This window comes from Blennius ocellaris, assembly GCF_963422515.1.
Source record: "Blennius ocellaris genome assembly, chromosome: 2".
In the NCBI taxonomy this organism is placed as follows: Eukaryota; Metazoa; Chordata; class Actinopteri; order Blenniiformes; family Blenniidae; genus Blennius; species Blennius ocellaris.
The window spans coordinates 20,758,639-20,776,398 of record NC_137651.1 but is presented as its reverse complement, the minus strand read 5'-3'; the positions used below and the strand labels follow the sequence as shown (position 1 = coordinate 20,776,398).

General features: G+C 42.8%; 1 protein-coding gene across 1 annotated transcript; it reads left to right on the top strand.

Annotated features, from left to right (window-relative positions):
• Window positions 1-1,599: 1,599 nt before the first annotated feature.
• LOC308138582 (solute carrier family 25 member 36-A-like) lies at window positions 1,600-17,321 on the top strand. Its single transcript, XM_080507769.1, has 7 exons — window positions 1,600-2,029; window positions 4,973-5,137; window positions 7,611-7,688; window positions 9,674-9,774; window positions 11,434-11,500; window positions 11,757-12,046; window positions 13,035-17,321. Exons 1-7 carry the CDS (start codon window positions 1,989-1,991, stop codon window positions 13,226-13,228), a joined length of 936 nt encoding a protein of 311 aa, XP_080363895.1. The 5' UTR covers window positions 1,600-1,988; the 3' UTR covers window positions 13,229-17,321.
• Window positions 17,322-17,760: the final 439 nt, after the last annotated feature.

Below are 17,760 nucleotides of genomic sequence, written 5' to 3'. Positions count from 1 at the left end.
GTTGGTGTCATTTTATTATAATGAAGTGAATAATGTTTAGTTTTTATCCTCCTGTCAAAGATTTAAATGCAATATTATAGTGAAGGCCATATGTAGGCTTGATTATTCAAGATTATTGCCATACACCCATTTTAATTTCCTGGTGGCTTATTTAATACTTTACAATTTAAAAAATACAGACTTCATGATAAGCTCATTTTATTTGGAATATTATCTGAAGTCAATATTTTTTATTTTCAGCAATGAATGCTGATAACTATACCATGATACATACACCATACAACACACACCTTTCGGAGTTGTCACTGGCTAGTTTCCAGTAGGGGACCCCCGACAGATGGCAGATATCAGCGACACATCTTGAAACCCCTGGACACATGTGGATGACACGTCGGGAATCTCTCTAATGGGACCCCACTACTACCCTGCATCAACACGCCGAAAAAATGAAGCGGACAAATGTCTCAGGGCACATGAAAGGAAAAGAAAAGAAAAACAAGAAGAGGATGAAAAGCTATGTGTGTTATATCATAAAAACGTTAGTCCTAGTTATTCCCAGACACTTTGTCCCAAACTCCCAGTCTTCCTCCAATCACCAGAAAAGTTAACTGCACATTTAAGTCCGTCTAAAGTGAATTCTGCCATTTTCTTTCTAAACACATTCATAAAGCGTGTATATATGTATGTATACATTAATCATTCAAATTTGACAGTAACAACACATTTCTGTGGTATGACAAACTTAGAGCACATATTTATTCTGACTTTACACAAATTTTAACATCTTTGTTTTAAGAAGGAGTCCAGCTTTGCTTGCACAGTATGCCATAAGTCTTGTTGTTGTGCCAGGAGAAGCTCACAGGACCAGCACAGATTTCCATAGAGAGAGATGTTCAGAGATCCTTCGATATGGAAAGATATTATGGCTGCATTTGCAGAAGCGAAGGCCTGCAAGCAGCAGTTTTAAGAAAAAACATTGCACTACAAGTGAACGATAGATATAAGACCAAGGTGTCACAATTCTTGCTTTCCACTTCAATTCCTTGCTTTTTTGTCGTTGTTTTTTTTTGTGTGTGTGTATTTGTTTTTGCTTGGTTGCACTTTTATCATACTTAAAAATGTGCACATTTCAGTTGTTTTTCTGGCATTTAGATATTGTGTTTAAAGTTTGAAATATGTATTTTATATGTTAATTATTTCATGAAGTATTTATTTACTGATCTGTCGTCCTGGACTTCATTTATCATTATTCTTGGGCTGGAGAACCCATAGTCCTTCTTGCCCAGGGCCCCCAGGGTGTCTAGAAACGCCCATCGGTGAGGATTTGTCTCCTCTAACGGTTTAGATTCATCCACTAGGATTTTCTTGAGTGGCTTTTCTTGAGTGGCTTTTTTCTTTAAGTTTTAATAAAGATAAACTCCCTGATCAGCATCTGACGGGACCTCTGCCCGTCTGCAAAGGAACAGCTGTGTCACGTGAGGGGGGCGGAATCACGGCCCCCTCAGCCAATCAGCGCCTCTGTTTTGCGGCTTCCCATTCGACGATAACACTGAGAGCAGAGCCTCGCGGAGCTCAGTGAGTCGCAGCGCGTGAGCTTGGATGAGGCCGAGCGGAGGCTCTTCAAGTGTGGAATTACTCACCAGCATTCACAACCAAAAAGAAAGAAAGAAAAGAAAAGAATAACCGCGCCGTAGCATCGCCGAGCTTCAGCAAGAGCAGCCGCCGTGACCTGTCGCTCCGCTCCGGCGGTCTTTTCACCGCCCGCCTCCTCCTCGCGGAGAGCCGTTTGCATCAGCGGCTAACGTGAGCTAGCTGCTAGCCGTTACATACCGCGGCTTCTCCAGCTGACCTCTACCACAACACAGCCGCTCTGAGCGCCTCCTCCTCGCTCCTCCGGGGGTGTTCACACCCCCCCTATCCCCCCTCCACATCCACCCCTCCAGCACACCCCCAGGTGCCCCGCGGAAGGTCCCCGAATATGATCCAGAATGAGCCAAAGAGACACCTTAGTTCATCTGTTTGCTGGAGGGTGAGTATTTTTAGCTAACCGCTGCTAACAACATTCACATCGAGGTTCTTTACCCGGGATTAGCTTTTGATTGTAATCGCGAATATTGTTGTCCTATGTCAGGTGACCAGTCAAACCCATTGCATGCTCTTCCGGAGGAGTTGACGTCGCAATTAAATTTTTTTTCCATTTATGAATGAAATGAGTGGTTTGTGGACGCGTGTGTTCACCACGAGTGCAGGAAATACACAACATGACCCAGATTAGATTAAAACATGAGGGTTTAACATCAGGGTTTAGTGTTTTGGTTTTGTTTAGTGTGAGCGGTGGCTTTAAGTGTGCACCAAAACAAACGTAGGCACACTCCCACTGAAGGTCATTCAGAAAAAGTAGGGGGGGTGGAAACTCGATTTAGGAAGGTTAAACGTCTTCCACACACAAAAATTTAATATTTTGCGGTAGTGTCACTTATCAGTGAGGAAATGTATGCACTCACTTAGGACCTGCCATGTTTGAGCAACATTAGCCTGTGCAACCTTCATAAATGTGCCTGATTTTTAGATGTATACCAAAGCATGACCTGTGGGAAATACTTTGTATGCCAAGACTGGAGTATTTTAATAGCTTTACACCCAAGAATCTGAAGTGATTACAACCCATCGGTGTATATGAATACTACCATTGTTTGCTAACTTGCAGTCGGGTCTCTTTGTGAGGATTCACAAGAGGTGTGTATGATGGAGGGGTTGTTCTAATTAACGACTTGATAAATCCACTTGGAGGAATTCTTGTCTCCATAGCCTATTTCTCAATGCTGCAGTGGGCAGACACATGAAGGGGTCAAAGGTCATGCTCAGAGAGCTACTGTGGGAATCAAACCTTTAAACTCCCAGTCCTTAGTCCTCTTCCTTACGCCAGCTCCTTTTCCCCGAAGGATAAACTCTGGGTTTACGTGGTCTTGTGGTATTTGTTGGACTCGTTCTGCTTTAGGTTCAAACTTTTATTCACCACAAAAGATGCCTTCAGCTCATCGAAGCAATATTCTGTGATTGTCTTGGCACACTCCTTTTTTCTTCAATTTAATACCTCCATTTCTTCTCACTCTGCTGACTTTGCAAGTTTTACCTTTGTGTGTGTATATATATATATATATATATATATATATATATATATAATGTAAGCACTTTTTTTGACCTAATTAAATGCAGCCTCATCTGATTTCAAGACAGAAAAAGTGTTAAACCTTTTTAAAACAAGGGCTTCGCACCCCCCCCCCCCTTAATATTTAGTGCCCCCTTGATGGGAATCACTGCTCCCAGCCGCTGTTACTCTCAAACTGTAGCAGAAATCTAGGGGTCTGCTGGGTGCCTTTTCCTGGCAGGATTGCTATTTTCTGAGAAGAAAGCAAGGTCAAAAAATAAATACAATTTTGATGATGATAATAATTACAGGGTAACACTTTGATTAATGTGTGTAGTATTATGCAAACTCACCGTATCTTTCAGATTATAGGCTTTGTTTGGCGGCCGCCTTCTTCCCATATTTTGAGGAACACCCAGTCCATAGCAGCCATGTGTCATTCTTGACATTGTTTTGCACGTCGAACCGTAGTTAACACTGAAGTGCTGCTCTCTCAGGAGTGTTCACGTGTCACGTGCGTGCCCCATCATGAGTTCACCTGATAGGATTCTCTCCACACTTTTGACACCGTTTGAAAATTAACTCCAGTTAACTTTTGATTTCTTCCTCCTGTCTGGCCCCGCCAAGTGTGTCCCTGTGAAGTTCAGTTAATCGGTGTAGTACATGGAGATAATGCTCTTGCTCTCTCACTTCAAGTCTTTCTTGAAAGTTCAGATTATTAAAATACTATTAATAATGTTCTGAGAGTGTTCTACAATTTTTAATTGTTCTAATTAAGTGAAGCTCTTTCCACCTCACTAATAAGAAGGTTCAAACTCTTCTACCCCTCACTAATAAACAAGTCATTGCTTTTTTTTTCCGCTTTTTTTTTAAATTCAGGCCTATTCAGCTGCTCCCTTTTACATGAATCTGTACAGGAAGTTATTATTTTTGCAGGTTGTCCTTCCTTTTGCGGCCGGGATTCAAACTCCGACCACACAGTCAACGTCAAGAATTAACTCTATACACCGGCAGAGGGGACTCTTAGTTTTTTCCATGGTGTCCATAAAACAAAGGAAATATATTAGTTGGCTTTCTCAGCTTCAGCCATCCCCATATTTACAGTTTCACTGATAATTATTTTTTTTTCCTTCTTCTTCTTCTGACCAGAGTGGGTGAATAATTGTCTTGCATGGCCATATTAGAAACTGGGTTTGGGAGTTAATAATATTTATTCTATTCTAATCAACACCTCTTATCCAGTTAGTTATTCATGTAGCTGTCATGTAGGCTTACCCTGACCTGTGGTACAAAGTGGTATTACAGGACTGGAAAGGCTGAGTTTGATTTACTTCTGTGGCTCAACTTGTTTGACAATTCAATGTAACAGTAGTTTCCTGACATTCTGCAATAGAATTAAATATATCGATTACACCTTTGTTATAACCGTATATATAATGTTGTAATGGCCCTTGTAGTATAAACATATTTGCATCTTTATATGTAACTGTGCAAAGGTGTGTCCCAGACTGAAAGCTGCTCAACAGTGGAAGTACTTCCAGTTATGTGACGAATGACAGGTTCATTGTCCTGAGAATACATGTATGTGTGTACATCTATTCGTTTAAACTGAAAGGACGTAAGAGACACAAAACATTCCTGACTCGCACTGCTGCAGCATTGAGCTGCTTCTTCCACATGCCGGGGATGGCTCAAATTCCACCAACTGAACCCTTTGCCAGTTTGCTCGGGCAAAACTTTAGAACTGTTTTGTTTGCTTGGTTCTGTCCGCGCTCAGACCCGGTTTTCCTGGCCTTCACACCCCCCTCTAATCTCTGTCTTCAGATGTGGGGGCACTGTCGGAGCCATATTGACTTGTCCTCTGGAAGTGGTGAAGACTCGTCTGCAGTCGTCCTCCATCACCTTGTACGTGTCTGAGGTCCAGCTCAGCACCGTCAATGGGGCCAGCGTGGCCCGAGTGGCCCCCCCCGGCCCCCTGCACTGTCTCAAGTAGGTACCCAGGAACTTTTCTGCTCGGATGTATGAACAGCGTGGCCATTTCCAATGCACGTATCACAAAAGACCGACTGAACTGAAGTTCCTCGTGTCCATGCGCTTGCGCATTCATGCTCGGCAGGTGAACATAGCGGGCCAGCTGCATGGGGCTCTGCTGCCTCAGAGGCCGGGCCCCTGTGTAGACATGAGGGGCCAAAGTCACAAAATGTGTGTAGAGAGCTTAAAGAGTGACGTGGTGATGGAAAGGGCAGAGATAAACGAGCCATTTCTGGGCCAAGCGACTCGTAACTCTTGCCACTTCACAGATTTGCCGACTCAGCCAGTCATTGGTGCAATGTCACAATGTCAACATTTGGAGTGGTGTGCAGAACTTTTAGAAGTAAGAAAGAAAAAAAAAGGACACGGGCCTTGTGACGTCTGGTGTGAATTTGAGGTAAAAGAAAGGAGCGACGTTATTTGGAAGTACAAATTTCAAAGCATCTTGAATTTAACATGTATTTAAGCATTTTTTTTTATTCTTTGTAAGACATAGTATTCACGGCACTCCACATGATTTTATACATAGTTTTACCGTTACAGTAGAAATGTATTTGTTAATTTGTTCTCGTTGAGCTTTGGGTCGTGTTTACACGAACCTTTTGTTGCGTTTTAATGTCCGTTTAAACGACAGCGGTGACGGGAGCCTCTGAAAATGCAACTTTAAAAAAAATTACTCTGAATCCCGTCTCCATGGAAACAGGAGGGGGGGGGGGGGGGGCAACTTTTTTGTTTTTAAATATTTCTTCTGCACATGTGTGACTAGATGGACAATAATAGTTAAGTTTGCCTCCAGAATGTCATGACTCCAGTCATATTATCCCGGGACTTGGTAGTTTTATAGTTGACGGTGTCCCGGAATCGTAACCCAACTTGGTCGTCAGTCCATTTAAATGTCTGTGTGCTAATGGTAATAGTGTTTTGTTCTTCGTGTTCATGTTTCATTCCAAAAACAGGACTCACTGGTGAATCTTCAGGAAAACTACATCGTGCCATTTGCTTGGAAACGGGCATTGATATTAAAACATTGCTGTTGTAAACGCAACACTTTTCTCAAATGAAAATTCCAAAGCGCTTGCGTGTTCCCACATGAGACGTCGTCGCATAACCCAGGCCTACGTTTACATTTCAGTCCAGTTTGATGTGTGCCCTACCCGTCAGTTGAGTTAATGGTCCATTATTTCTGCAGAGTGAAGGTTTCTCCCTCAACGCGCTGCGTATTGTTGTTTAGTCCGACTGATTTCCGCTCCCGCGCCTCTGAAACCTCAGTGTTCGGGAAAACTTCACACAGAAGCTCACATGCACGCGACGCTCGCTGCAGCCAAACAGGAAATTTCAAAACAAATCCGGCTGGTAATTCTTTTCATTTTGTGGGATTCTCATGAAAGGACAGAAAAATGAGCAGATGAATCTGAAGTGCTTGTGGGTTTATCGCCGCAGGTAGAGGGTGAGGGCCTTCGCTTTTGAAAAGACCTCTGCAGGGCAGCCGAGCGAGTCTGCCACACCAGTATGAAGACATGACTCAGAGGTTTGAGACGCAGCTTGTGTTTTTTGAGCAGTTCTCAGAAAACGTATAAATGAGCTTTTCAGGGCCGGGTGTAACTCCTCCTGTTTGCTCGGGAAGCAGCTCGCTTGTTTATCAGGAAAGAAGTGCAGCTTGATAATCTGCATGCTTCAAAAGTGCACTGAATGTTCCTCACACATGGAACCCACTCTCTTTGTCCATTGTAAGGTGTCTCCTGGACTTTGTTGAGTTTGTGATGTCCAAACGTCTAAAAATATTGGAGGGTTTTTTTTTTTTTTTTTTTCTATTCTTGGGCAACCTGTTTTTTTTTTCCAGGCCTTTGAAAGTGGGCTAAAGGTCCTGGCACATGCACAGAAGGATACTTTATCTTATAGGCGGTCCGAGAATGGAGAATGAAAATTAAAGCTGCGCAACATAGACGTCAGAAGAGTTTTTGTGCAAAAAGAGAAATTATTCAGAAGAATAAATATCAAGGCTTAAAGACAACACAGTCATCTGCGCAAGTGTTTGTATTTTTTGCAAACCGGATCATTTCGTCAATACTCGACAAGCTTATGTGCAGCCCGAATAAGGACTTGCTCAATTGTGAACATTGATCCTTGTCATTCTAAAAGACATCTTTGAGACAGAAGTTAAACCAGTGTGAGATGTGATTTTAATTAAAATGTCAATTGCACGCAGAGCTACAGTGCACAAATCCCCTCTGATTGATGGCCACGTTTGTGTTGCTGCAAGCATGCTATCACGCTGATACTTGCAAAACGACTTCAATGAAAACTGTTAGAATGAAGGCAGCCAATGGCTTGTACATCTGTCACTGTTTGGTAAACGTGGTCTGTTTGCACAACTTATTGTCGTGGATTAACGACGAATCTGTTCACCTTCAAGTTTGTCTTCACTTTCCAGGTTGATACTGGAGAAAGAAGGCCCTCGCTCTCTCTTCAGGGGCCTGGGGCCAAACCTCGTGGGCGTGGCACCTTCCAGGTGAGCACATTAATATATTCACATGTGTACAGGAGTGTGACTGCCTTTTTTTTTTTTTTTTTTTGTGGGAAGGATAAAAAAAGTGCAGCTTTTCCTGGCATGATTAAAGATAACTCAATTCATGAAAAGCTGCATTCGTATGCATGCGTTATTGGTGGATATTTTGGAAATATCCAGACTCCAGAGACGTCCAGGTTCTAAAGTCCACAGCCATGAGTCACACCTAAGGGCATCTTTTGTTTATGAAATGCTAAAACTAAAGAAAAAAGTGGGTGTGGCTGCTTTGTGTGGCTGCTTCAGCGGTGTAAACCGAGTCCGGACGCTCTATGAGCGGTGAGCTAACATTTAGTTAACATGTGTTCAGTTGTACGTTGTGGGACAGCAGCAGCCTGCTGACACTTCACACCAGCCGTGGTCTTGTACACCTACATGTCCTCCTGACGGAAACAAAACGTGCCGCACGTCCCGTCCCCTGTTTACGCGACGTCACATCCCGGGAGAGGAAGGAGAGATCCTCTGATCTCTCATGAAATGTCTCGAAGTCCCAGCTCCCAATATGAGAGGAGTTCATTGTTGTGCTCACATAGAATATAGACCAGAGATCTCCAGCTCTGGTTCTCGCCCTGTCCTGTATGTTTTAGTCCTCTCCCTGCTTCCACATGCCTGAATCTAATGGTGATGTCATCACCCATGGTTGTGAAAAGGCCCAATGACGAGCCACTCATTGCAATCAGGTGTGCTTCATCGGATTGAACAAACTTGGTTTGTCCCTCTCTTGTGCGTCTCGGTAAAGTAGAGAGATTTGTGTCTTTGCGCTGCCAGCCTGTCGTTTGTTATCGGCCTCAAAAGTCTCCAGCTCCCCGTTACCCTTGACGATGGCTGAGCGGTATATGTCACATTGCATGTAAATCTTCCTAACATAAAACTGTCCATGCTTACCTCACGTGGCATGGCGACAGACTTTAGAGTCTGAATGTCACTGAAAATGACCCAGTCTCCAAGCTCCGGTTATAATCTGGTAGATATTAATGTGTGATTCCTGTTGAGGTGCTGATGATTTATCAGAACTACCTTTTTATTTTCACGAGTGTGTCACCGTTATTCAAAGACGGAAAGTGCCGATCGGTTCGAGCCTGTTCTTCAGTTTTGCACTTTGCGCGTGGCAGCGGAAAACGGCGGTACCCTGTAACTCCTGCAGACCTGCTCATGGTTACTCAGTGACGAACAGGCTTCACCTCAAGCTTCCATCTGCCTACTCAGATGGTGTGTGTGTGTGTGTGTGTGTGTGTGTGTGTGTGTGTGTGTGTGTGTGTGTGTGTGTGTGTGTGTGTGTGTGTGTGTGTGTGTGTGTGTGTGTGTGTGTGTGTGTGTGTGTGTGTGTGTGTGTGTGTGTGTGTGTGTGTGTGTGTGTGTGTGTGTGTGTGTGTGTGTGTGTGTGTGTGTGTGTGTGAATCAGTAGCTACTCATTATCGTTGACTGCTCCAGGGGCTAATGAGAGGAGCAAAGTGGAGGCTAATGTCCGCGGCCGGCGGCTAACGTTGCACTGCTAAGCAGACTCCGAGTGCTTTGTTAGCACTCGTTATGCAGTGGAGGTGAGATGAAGCACATGAAAAGACAAACACACACCGTCTGATGTGATAGATGGGCCTTGAGAGCCATCACCATCTCCCCGAGCCGCTTTTGTCTGCGCCGCCATATTTGCCCCGTGAGATTTATGATCTGGTAAATTAGCCAGAACAAGCAGGGATAATTCCCAGAAAATGTGTGAAATCGAGCCCCGAACTGAATCGCCCGCTTGTTTGCTGAAAATATCACATCCGCCGCTGGAGTCGTAATGAATTCTTCCAGCCCGTTAAGCTAAAGCCGACACTGGGAGCCATTTTATTTACTGTTGTGCTGTAACTGATAGACCACAGGGCGACTGCAGGCTGAACACATCCTGACGATTTCTCTCTTCCAACTCTCTGGACTCTTCTTTTCAACAGGGCGATCTACTTCGCCGCTTACTCCACAGCCAAAGAGAAACTGAACGGCGTGCTGGAGGCGGACTCCACGCAGGTGCACATGGTGTCGGCAGGAATGGCAGGTAACTTATCGACCCGGGGTTGAAATGTTCAGTCGCTTATATAAATATCATCGCTTTTCTTTTCTTTTTTCTTTTTTTCCTTATTCTTTGGATAGATTGCAGTAATTGTCTGAATAGTGCGACTTCACCCCCTCAGAATCTGTTGAACCACTTGAGAGTAAAACGTAAATATCGAGTCTCGCTGCTCGTTCTTTATTACCTTTAGTTCATCCAGCATCTCACAGCCCCTTTTAATACATACGATTAAACGTATTTAGCTAGGTATTCTTTATTCTTTCAGTTTTCGGGACATAGCTGCCTTCAGGATGCAAGTTTTTAACAGACTACAGGCGACGCATCAGCAAGTTTTTGCAGCTTCAATTACACGTTTTTAATGTTGAGTGTTTTTGAGCAATGGTACTCAGTTGAACAGCATCCCTACAGCATGATGCTGCCCCCACCATGCTTAGTCCACGCTACGTAGTTCTTCGAAGGACATTCATTTTCCCATAGCTGATTTAACATTATGTTCATTTTTTTTATTTATTTTTTTTTTTTTTAATGGGCTTTGCACACCAGAAAACACCAGATGTGCTTCCTGAGCGTCTGCACATGGTCTTAACTAAGGATAAAAGGCCACATATGAGCATGTGGATTGTCGGTTTTGTATGTGAAGGAGAGGGACGTGTTCGCCTGTGACCAGACAGATGTGGGTCACTCAGCCAGACAGCCCCTCAGCGTGTTAGTGCGAGTTTATTTTTTGCCGTCCCAGCGTGGGGCTACTTTTAGCCCCCGTACGACTCGGACCTGTCAACACCTCGGTCAAGGGCAGCATTCCTCCGCTTGTGTCCGTCCAGCGGCAAAGCTTTTAGAGGAGGCGACGGAGCTCACCTGGACCGTGCTCAGCTCTCAGACAGCGGAGGTTAGCACTGTGTCGGCAACAGGCTGTGTGGGTGCTAATTCTGGGGGTTTCAAACCGTGAATTTGGAGGTTGCTTCTGCTCTCCATCATGCTGCATCTTTTGTAATGCTTGCGTTATTTATGTGGCGAAAGAAACAGAATTTTGTAAGCAGTCAGCCGCATTGTGAGCTCTCAACAGTAATTAGCTTCAGCACCTGTTCAGTCCCCAGTCGAAGGAAGAGAGAGAGAGAAAAAAAACCAAGAAAACAGCAGATTCTTCCACGATTTTCTTTTCTCACTATTCTGAAAATAGACATTTTCCCCCACATATACCCTGCACCACAACAGAGGGGGGGAAATGACCGACCTTGGTTTCTGCAGTACTGTTGGGAGTTCCTCCAGTATTTATTGGCTGTAGTCAGCAGAAAGGTCTTGATCAAGAGAAATGGTTGCATGCCGGTCTCTTTGCTACACACCAGCCTGTGTCTGTTTTAGGCCTTTACATGAGACCCCCGCTCCACCAGGGGTCTCAGTCTGCTTCTGTGAGGAGGTCTGCTGTGAGTACTCGCCACAGATCCTTCCTTTTCCTCACTTCCTCCACCTCTTCTACCTCATTTTCATCCTCTCCCATGTGTCACTGCAGTTTTGTAATGGCATGGGATAGATTTATTGTTGTCAGTTATTCTTTCATAAGCCTCATTTTATTGAGCCTGATATTATCAGTGTGTGGCTGGCGCACGGGTTTGTGTTTGTGTGTAATCTGTTTTTATGAATCCTCAGGTTTTACAGCCATCACAGCCACCAACCCCATCTGGCTCATAAAGACCCGTTTACAGCTGGATGCGAGGTAAAAACACTTTTACCTCTGCGAGTTTTCTCGGTGATAAGAGGTGAATTACTGGTAATTCGATAAAAGTTTTGGTGGCGACTGGAAATAACAATCCAACTTGCAAAATCGCCATTTATTTTTACATTTTTTTTATGCTTATAGTGTATTGATTAAAAAATAGATCAAATTAGCGGCAAGGGAAAGACCACTGTTTTCTTTCTTAAATTCTCCCTTCGTTTTTTTTTTTTTTTTACGCTCTGCTCCGCCCTCCCAGGAACCGAGGCGAGCGGCGGATGAACGCCTTCGACTGCGTGCGGCGGGTGTACCGGGCGGACGGCCTGCGAGGCTTCTACCGGGGAATGTCGGCGTCCTACGCCGGCATCTCAGAGACTGTGATCCACTTTGTGATCTATGAAAACATTAAGCGGCGCCTCCTGGAGGCCAAGGCGCCGCAGAACATGGACGAGGAGGAGGACTCGTCCAAGGACGCGTCCGACTTTGTGGGCATGATGCTCGCCGCCGCCACCTCCAAGACTTGTGCCACAACTATCGCTTATCCTCATGGTGAGAGTCCAAATAGAATGACTTTGTGAGAAATAGTCATGAAGACGTTTATTTGTTCTGGTACATAGACTTTTCTTTTTTTGTAAATGGTCATTTGACTCATACAAAGTGCTTTTTTGGCATTTAGGGGTAAACGCTTCATTCCCATAGTGCAATTTAAAGAAGTAAAAAGTTGAATCGGCAAAAGAAAACAACTTTCTATTTATACCATTACTGCTTTAGTAATTGATCTGAAAGACAAATGCAGACGTTAACGTCTGAAAGTGATCTAGGAGTCTGTGGTGTTCTGCCACAACTTGATCTCTAAATTCCTCCCGCAGACAAATGAACATCCCCTCCTATATAAATACAACAGTTTTCTTTATCTAAACACTTCAGCTCTTTATGGGTTACTGAAAAGTCTAACCATACCTGTTTAACTTGGGTTTGTTTGAACTCTTCTGTAGATCATGTGCTCCATGTTCCAGCTAGACTGGATTTAACCAGCAGCACTTACGTTTCCGCTGGTTTCAACATGTATGACGTACAATTATTGACAAAAATTACGAGATCGACTAATTAAAAGTCTTAACCATCTGAACCAGAAAGAGCACTGTCAATTACAAGAACAAATCTGGAGGCAGACGGACAATAACATCATGTACCGGTGATTTGTGATGAATAAAAACCGTTATCAATCGTTATCACATCATTACGTGTGCACATCATATCGAGCTTGTTTCCGGTGTCGTCATGGTTGCTGACGACGGCAGAGGTTAAAAGTTTGTTTTAGTCCTGCGCCGTCCTGCCTTCAGCACGTATACAAGTTAATCGAGAAGTCAATCATTGATGACTTGTATAAACTCACTGCGTTGACAAAAAGAGGAAACACTGCTGGTTGTTTGACGTTTTTGAGCGAGGTTGGAAGTGTAGGGATACTTTTACAGGTGGTCGTCGTTCCTTGTTTTTGTTTGTGTTTTTTAACCCCCCTGCCTTCCTCCCTGCACAGAGGTGATCCGGACCAGGCTACGTGAGGAGGGCACCAAGTACCGCTCCTTCTTCCAGACTCTAACGACGGTGCCCAAAGAGGAGGGCTACCGCGCCCTCTACCGCGGCCTCACCACCCACCTGGTCCGCCAGATCCCCAACACCGCCATCATGATGTGCACCTACGAGCTGGTGGTCTACCTCCTGAACGGTTAAAGGCCCCATTCACCCATCCACCCTTCCACCTCACTTCCTCTGGGACGATTGTCTGTGACCCACCCCGCCCCCGCCTCTGGAGAAGCGTCAGCGGCGAACGGCGCCTCCATCTTTGTTGACGCAAGCAGGTGTTTGAAATAAATAATGTTTTGTGTTTGTAACCAAAAGGATGTGGCACAATGAAGGTGGAGACGTGTCGATTTGAGGAGGGAATTTCCGGTGTCCTCCTCTCCCGCCAGGCTTCATCCGCCCCCAACCAAACCAGAGACGCGACAGTTCTCGCTAAAATAACGATCCGTTCGGTTCAGCGCACCCGTGTCGACGGCGGGTTTTTTTTGCCATAAATTTTGCATTAATGCATCACCGGCTAATGTGTCTGTCTCCTGCACTAAAACCCTCAACCCTGCGAGTTAATGTCCAATCAGTTGTGGCCCCGCCCCCTCCACCAGTTCCAAGTCCCGCCGGTTCTCAAGAACCGGCATCATACAAATCTCCGGTGTTCACACCGAAGCGTTGCTTCACCCTAAACCATACTAATAACAAAGAGGAATAAATCCCTGCATCCCTCACCACCACAGCCTGGAGCTCCCAAAACATCTGGAGGTGGGATTAATAATCTGCAGCCTGGGACTGCAGAACGCTTTAGTCCTGTGGAGTTTGTCACATGATGAGAAGTAGAGGCGAACGGAAGACGTGCCTTGTGTGAAGATGTGAAAGTCCGACTTATGTGAAACCAGGCTTGACGAGTGAAAAATCTGCATATATATATATATTTAAAAACAAGCACTTACCAGAATGTTGTCTGTACCCGTAACGCAGGAAGTTTGCTCTCTAACTTAATGCTAACACACCTCGTTGAAAATTGTGCGTATTAGAGTCGCAGTATCGAGGTTCCAACTACTTCAAACATCCCAATCTTTACATTTGAACAATCAGTTTTGATTTTAAAAAAACGACCTTTAAAAAAAAAAATAATAATTTAATGTAGTAGCTGAGTTTCCTGGATGAAAAACTTAAGACTTTCATGCATGTGAAAGTGTGAGCACAGTGAAGATTTCTTCATCTATTCCAAACCCCCTGTGGTTCCAAACCTTCTAATCCAGTGTCGCAGTACCAGTTTGTCCCACCAGATGGTGTCGTGAGTCTGTCCTCTTGTATTGACACTGATGAAAGAGTGAAATCTGACCGGGGACCAACAACGTACAAACGTCGGCCTCGTGATCATTTCATCCAAGTTTTCTGGCAGAACCGCGTATCGGATTGCCACGTGAAAACTTGAAAGCATTATGTGGGGAAAAAAGTTTATCGCGATGCAATGTGGGAGTTTTCACATCATCATTAACTTGCTTCCAAAGAACATCATGTGAGAGTTTTCTGTTACTTCATGATGCACAACGGCATTTGTGTCATAACTAATGTCTTTTTCTGTGGCTTGTTTTTATGATTATTACTTAAGACTTACATGTGCGAACTTGATGTGTGTTTTTTAACACTTTGTAAAATTTGGCAACTTTACGTGATCAATTTTTTTTTTTTTTTTAAAGATTATCTGTCACGTTGCTACTGGAAACTTCCACGTTATGACTTAATCCACTATCCCATGATGCTACATTGTTGAAATGTTGAAGTCTCTGCAACTGGATGGAGGTGAAGGAGCCTCCAAACTGAAAGCAGAATCGAATCGTCCATTCAAACTTGCCGGGATGTAAATAATACTTTAAATAAATAAAGTAAATAAATAATAATACATTTTAAAAAAACAAAACAAACCTAAAACACTGACCCGTTGTGAAGTAAAGATTAATTAACAGATTTTAACAGACGTGTGTATGAAATACCTGTGTAATATGTCCGAATTGTTCCTCGTTCAAACCCTTATTTAGTTCTCGTGGCACTTTGGCTCCGTCTTGAAAGCTCATCTCACGACTCCGGCGAGGGACGAGTCCTCTGGAGTTTACACACTGGAAGAGAGTCGGGGGGGGGGGGGGGGGGGGGGGGTTAGAGAACCCGCTCCTCACAAAACGCACATTCTCAAACAGAAGAAAGGAAAAACTGTGGTTCTGCCCACTCTTTCCTCGAGTCAGTTTGTGTTTTCGACGAGTAAAATCGCAGTATTTCAACCAGATATTCATGTTTTACATGTTACTGGAAGATAATGTCTTTTTTTTTTTTAACCCTTGTTTGTGGGGATTTGTGTCGCTGCCACAGCAGAAATAAACATTTATGGCGAACAGTACTTTGCAAAAAATGTGGGTAGGTTTCACCTTGAGGGGGCGCCAGAGAGCTTCACTGATGAGTAGTAAAAAAAAAATTCACAAAGATGTGATTTTCTTTCATTTTTATAAGTGAAATTGAGGGTAAAACCTTTTTCTTTTCTTTTTTTTAGAGCACATACAGTTGTATCTGGATTTAATGCAACAAACATTAAAATAGAACAGAATGAAGGTTTTATTTCATCTTCTATAACATGCTATAACATTCCATCATGCTATAACATGACGGCGTCACAGTATAATATCGTGAAATTAATGTGAATTGATATTTTCCAAACATTAAGGAACTTCTGAGATGCATTTAGTCTTAACGTTTGTATCGTGATCCTGGAACACAATTGTACCGTTAACGTTTTCATTCTGAATTTCGACATGAACTTAAACCTAGTTTGTTGGGGTTGTTTTTTTAATTTGCACTCTTAACAGTAATGTAAATTTTAGCGTATATTTTATTTTCAGATGGAAAACTTGATGGAACATGACGGATCCCCTCTATAAGAATTTTTTTTTTTTTATCACATTGAAACATCAAATGAAATGTCGAGCTTCTAAACTGATTTATTAGATTCGATTGTCACATAAAAATGTTCAGAAATGCAGAAATATATCAAGACATTTCGTAAAACTAAATGTAAAACACTGCCAAGTAGTATTTTATTGTGAAACGTTCCACGTCATCAATCTCGTCATTTCATCAACTTTAGCTTATATTTAAACAAGTTTTTCTTATTACATTATCTCACAAAATGGCAAACATTAGTGAATTATATTGTCTCTTGAAAAATGTACCGTGACATAAAATGAACGCATTCATACTTTAATTTGAAAACATTACCTCACTTATTTTCACAAAATTTTGCACCAAACTTAATAAAACTTACTGATTTATTAATTATCGCGTTATTAAAAAAAAATAAAAAATGTCCACAAACATAGTCATCAAACTTTATCGTGAACGTAAAATAAAAGTGGCCACGCTTTACCGTGGTAACGTTTCCTCACTTCACCAACTTAAAAAAATACTAAATAAACGTGTATAATGTCGATCCTAAAAAAGTGTAACAGTAAAAATGGTTCTGCTTTAATATCTTTGTCATTTGGAAAGACTTCACAACAAAATGAAAACTATCCAGTTATTGCATAAATAAAGACGTTTAGCGACGTGGCGTCGTCGAATTTGACGAGACTTTAATTTCCTGATGTGGCAGCGATGCATTCCTGGATGTTTGTACGAAAACCTGAGACGAGAAGTGAGGTCTACGTATTGTACAACACCAAGCTTTGTTTAATTATCATCCTCTTATTTTCCGCCGCGAGTTTGAGAAAAAGCTCCCCGCTTTAATGTGAACATTTTCTCTTCTTTTACTCATCCGTTCCCTTCTTCACGGAAACAGTTTTCATTCATGCTTTCAGACGCCGAGGAAGCAGCACCATGCACTCTAATTTTCCCATTTTCATCCCAAAAAAATATCAACCAAACGCTCATTTTCTCTCATCTTGGAGAAATTTTTGTCTTTTTCTTTCGCAGATTTTGCAGAAATACAGACATTTCTGCATTTCGACACTTTGATTCTGCCGTAATGAAGGAGATTTAAAATTCTATGCATCTCCTGTTGTGTCGGTGTGCCGTTGGTGGACTGTGTGAGAGTTTAAAAACCTGCAAACAGTGTTGTTTTGTTTTATTTTAAAAAAAAATTTAAACCTCTTGAACCAATTTGTCCCCCCCATCTGTGTTCTCTCCATCCGAGCAGCTTGCTCTATGCATTCTCTCATTGTTTCTTTTTTTTTTTTTTGTAAAACAATAAAATCAATAAAGTGGATGGAGTGCAGTTACCTTCTGCCTGTAAAATATCTGGTTTCTACTAGAGATTTTTTTTTTTTTTGGTGTGTGTGTGTGTCTTGTCTTAAACATAAATAAGCACCTGGGTACCGATTAATTGACTTCAAACACGTTTTCTGTTTTTTAAGTCTCGTAGAAAAGACAAAAACTAAACATTTTTATGTGTAAAAAGCAAAACAGTTAAAACAATTTGTCAACTCTCAAAAATACAAAATCTATTTAAAATAATATAAAAGGTGCGATGGTGTGGCTTCCAGCAGGGGGCAGTGTTGGCCTGATGTGTGTTGGAGAAGTGGCTGGAGGAGGAGGAAGCAGAGAGGAAATGCAGAAATAGGCTTTGGGCTCCATGTCAGACTTAATCCTGGAAAAAAAAAGAGAGGGGAATATCTGGCCGCTAATCCGCATCAGGATTGTATGTT

Bases quoted from the DNA above. Each gene is read 5' to 3' on its own strand.
- LOC308138582 (XM_080507769.1), top strand. From the start codon at position 1,989: ATGAGCCAAAGAGACACCTTAGTTCATCTGTTTGCTGGAGG. The intron at 7,689-9,673 runs GTGAGCACATTA...TCTTTTCAACAG, and splicing joins GTGGGCGTGGCACCTTCCAG to GGCGATCTACTTCGCCGCTT. The intron at 12,047-13,034 runs GTGAGAGTCCAA...CTCCCTGCACAG, and splicing joins AACTATCGCTTATCCTCATG to AGGTGATCCGGACCAGGCTA.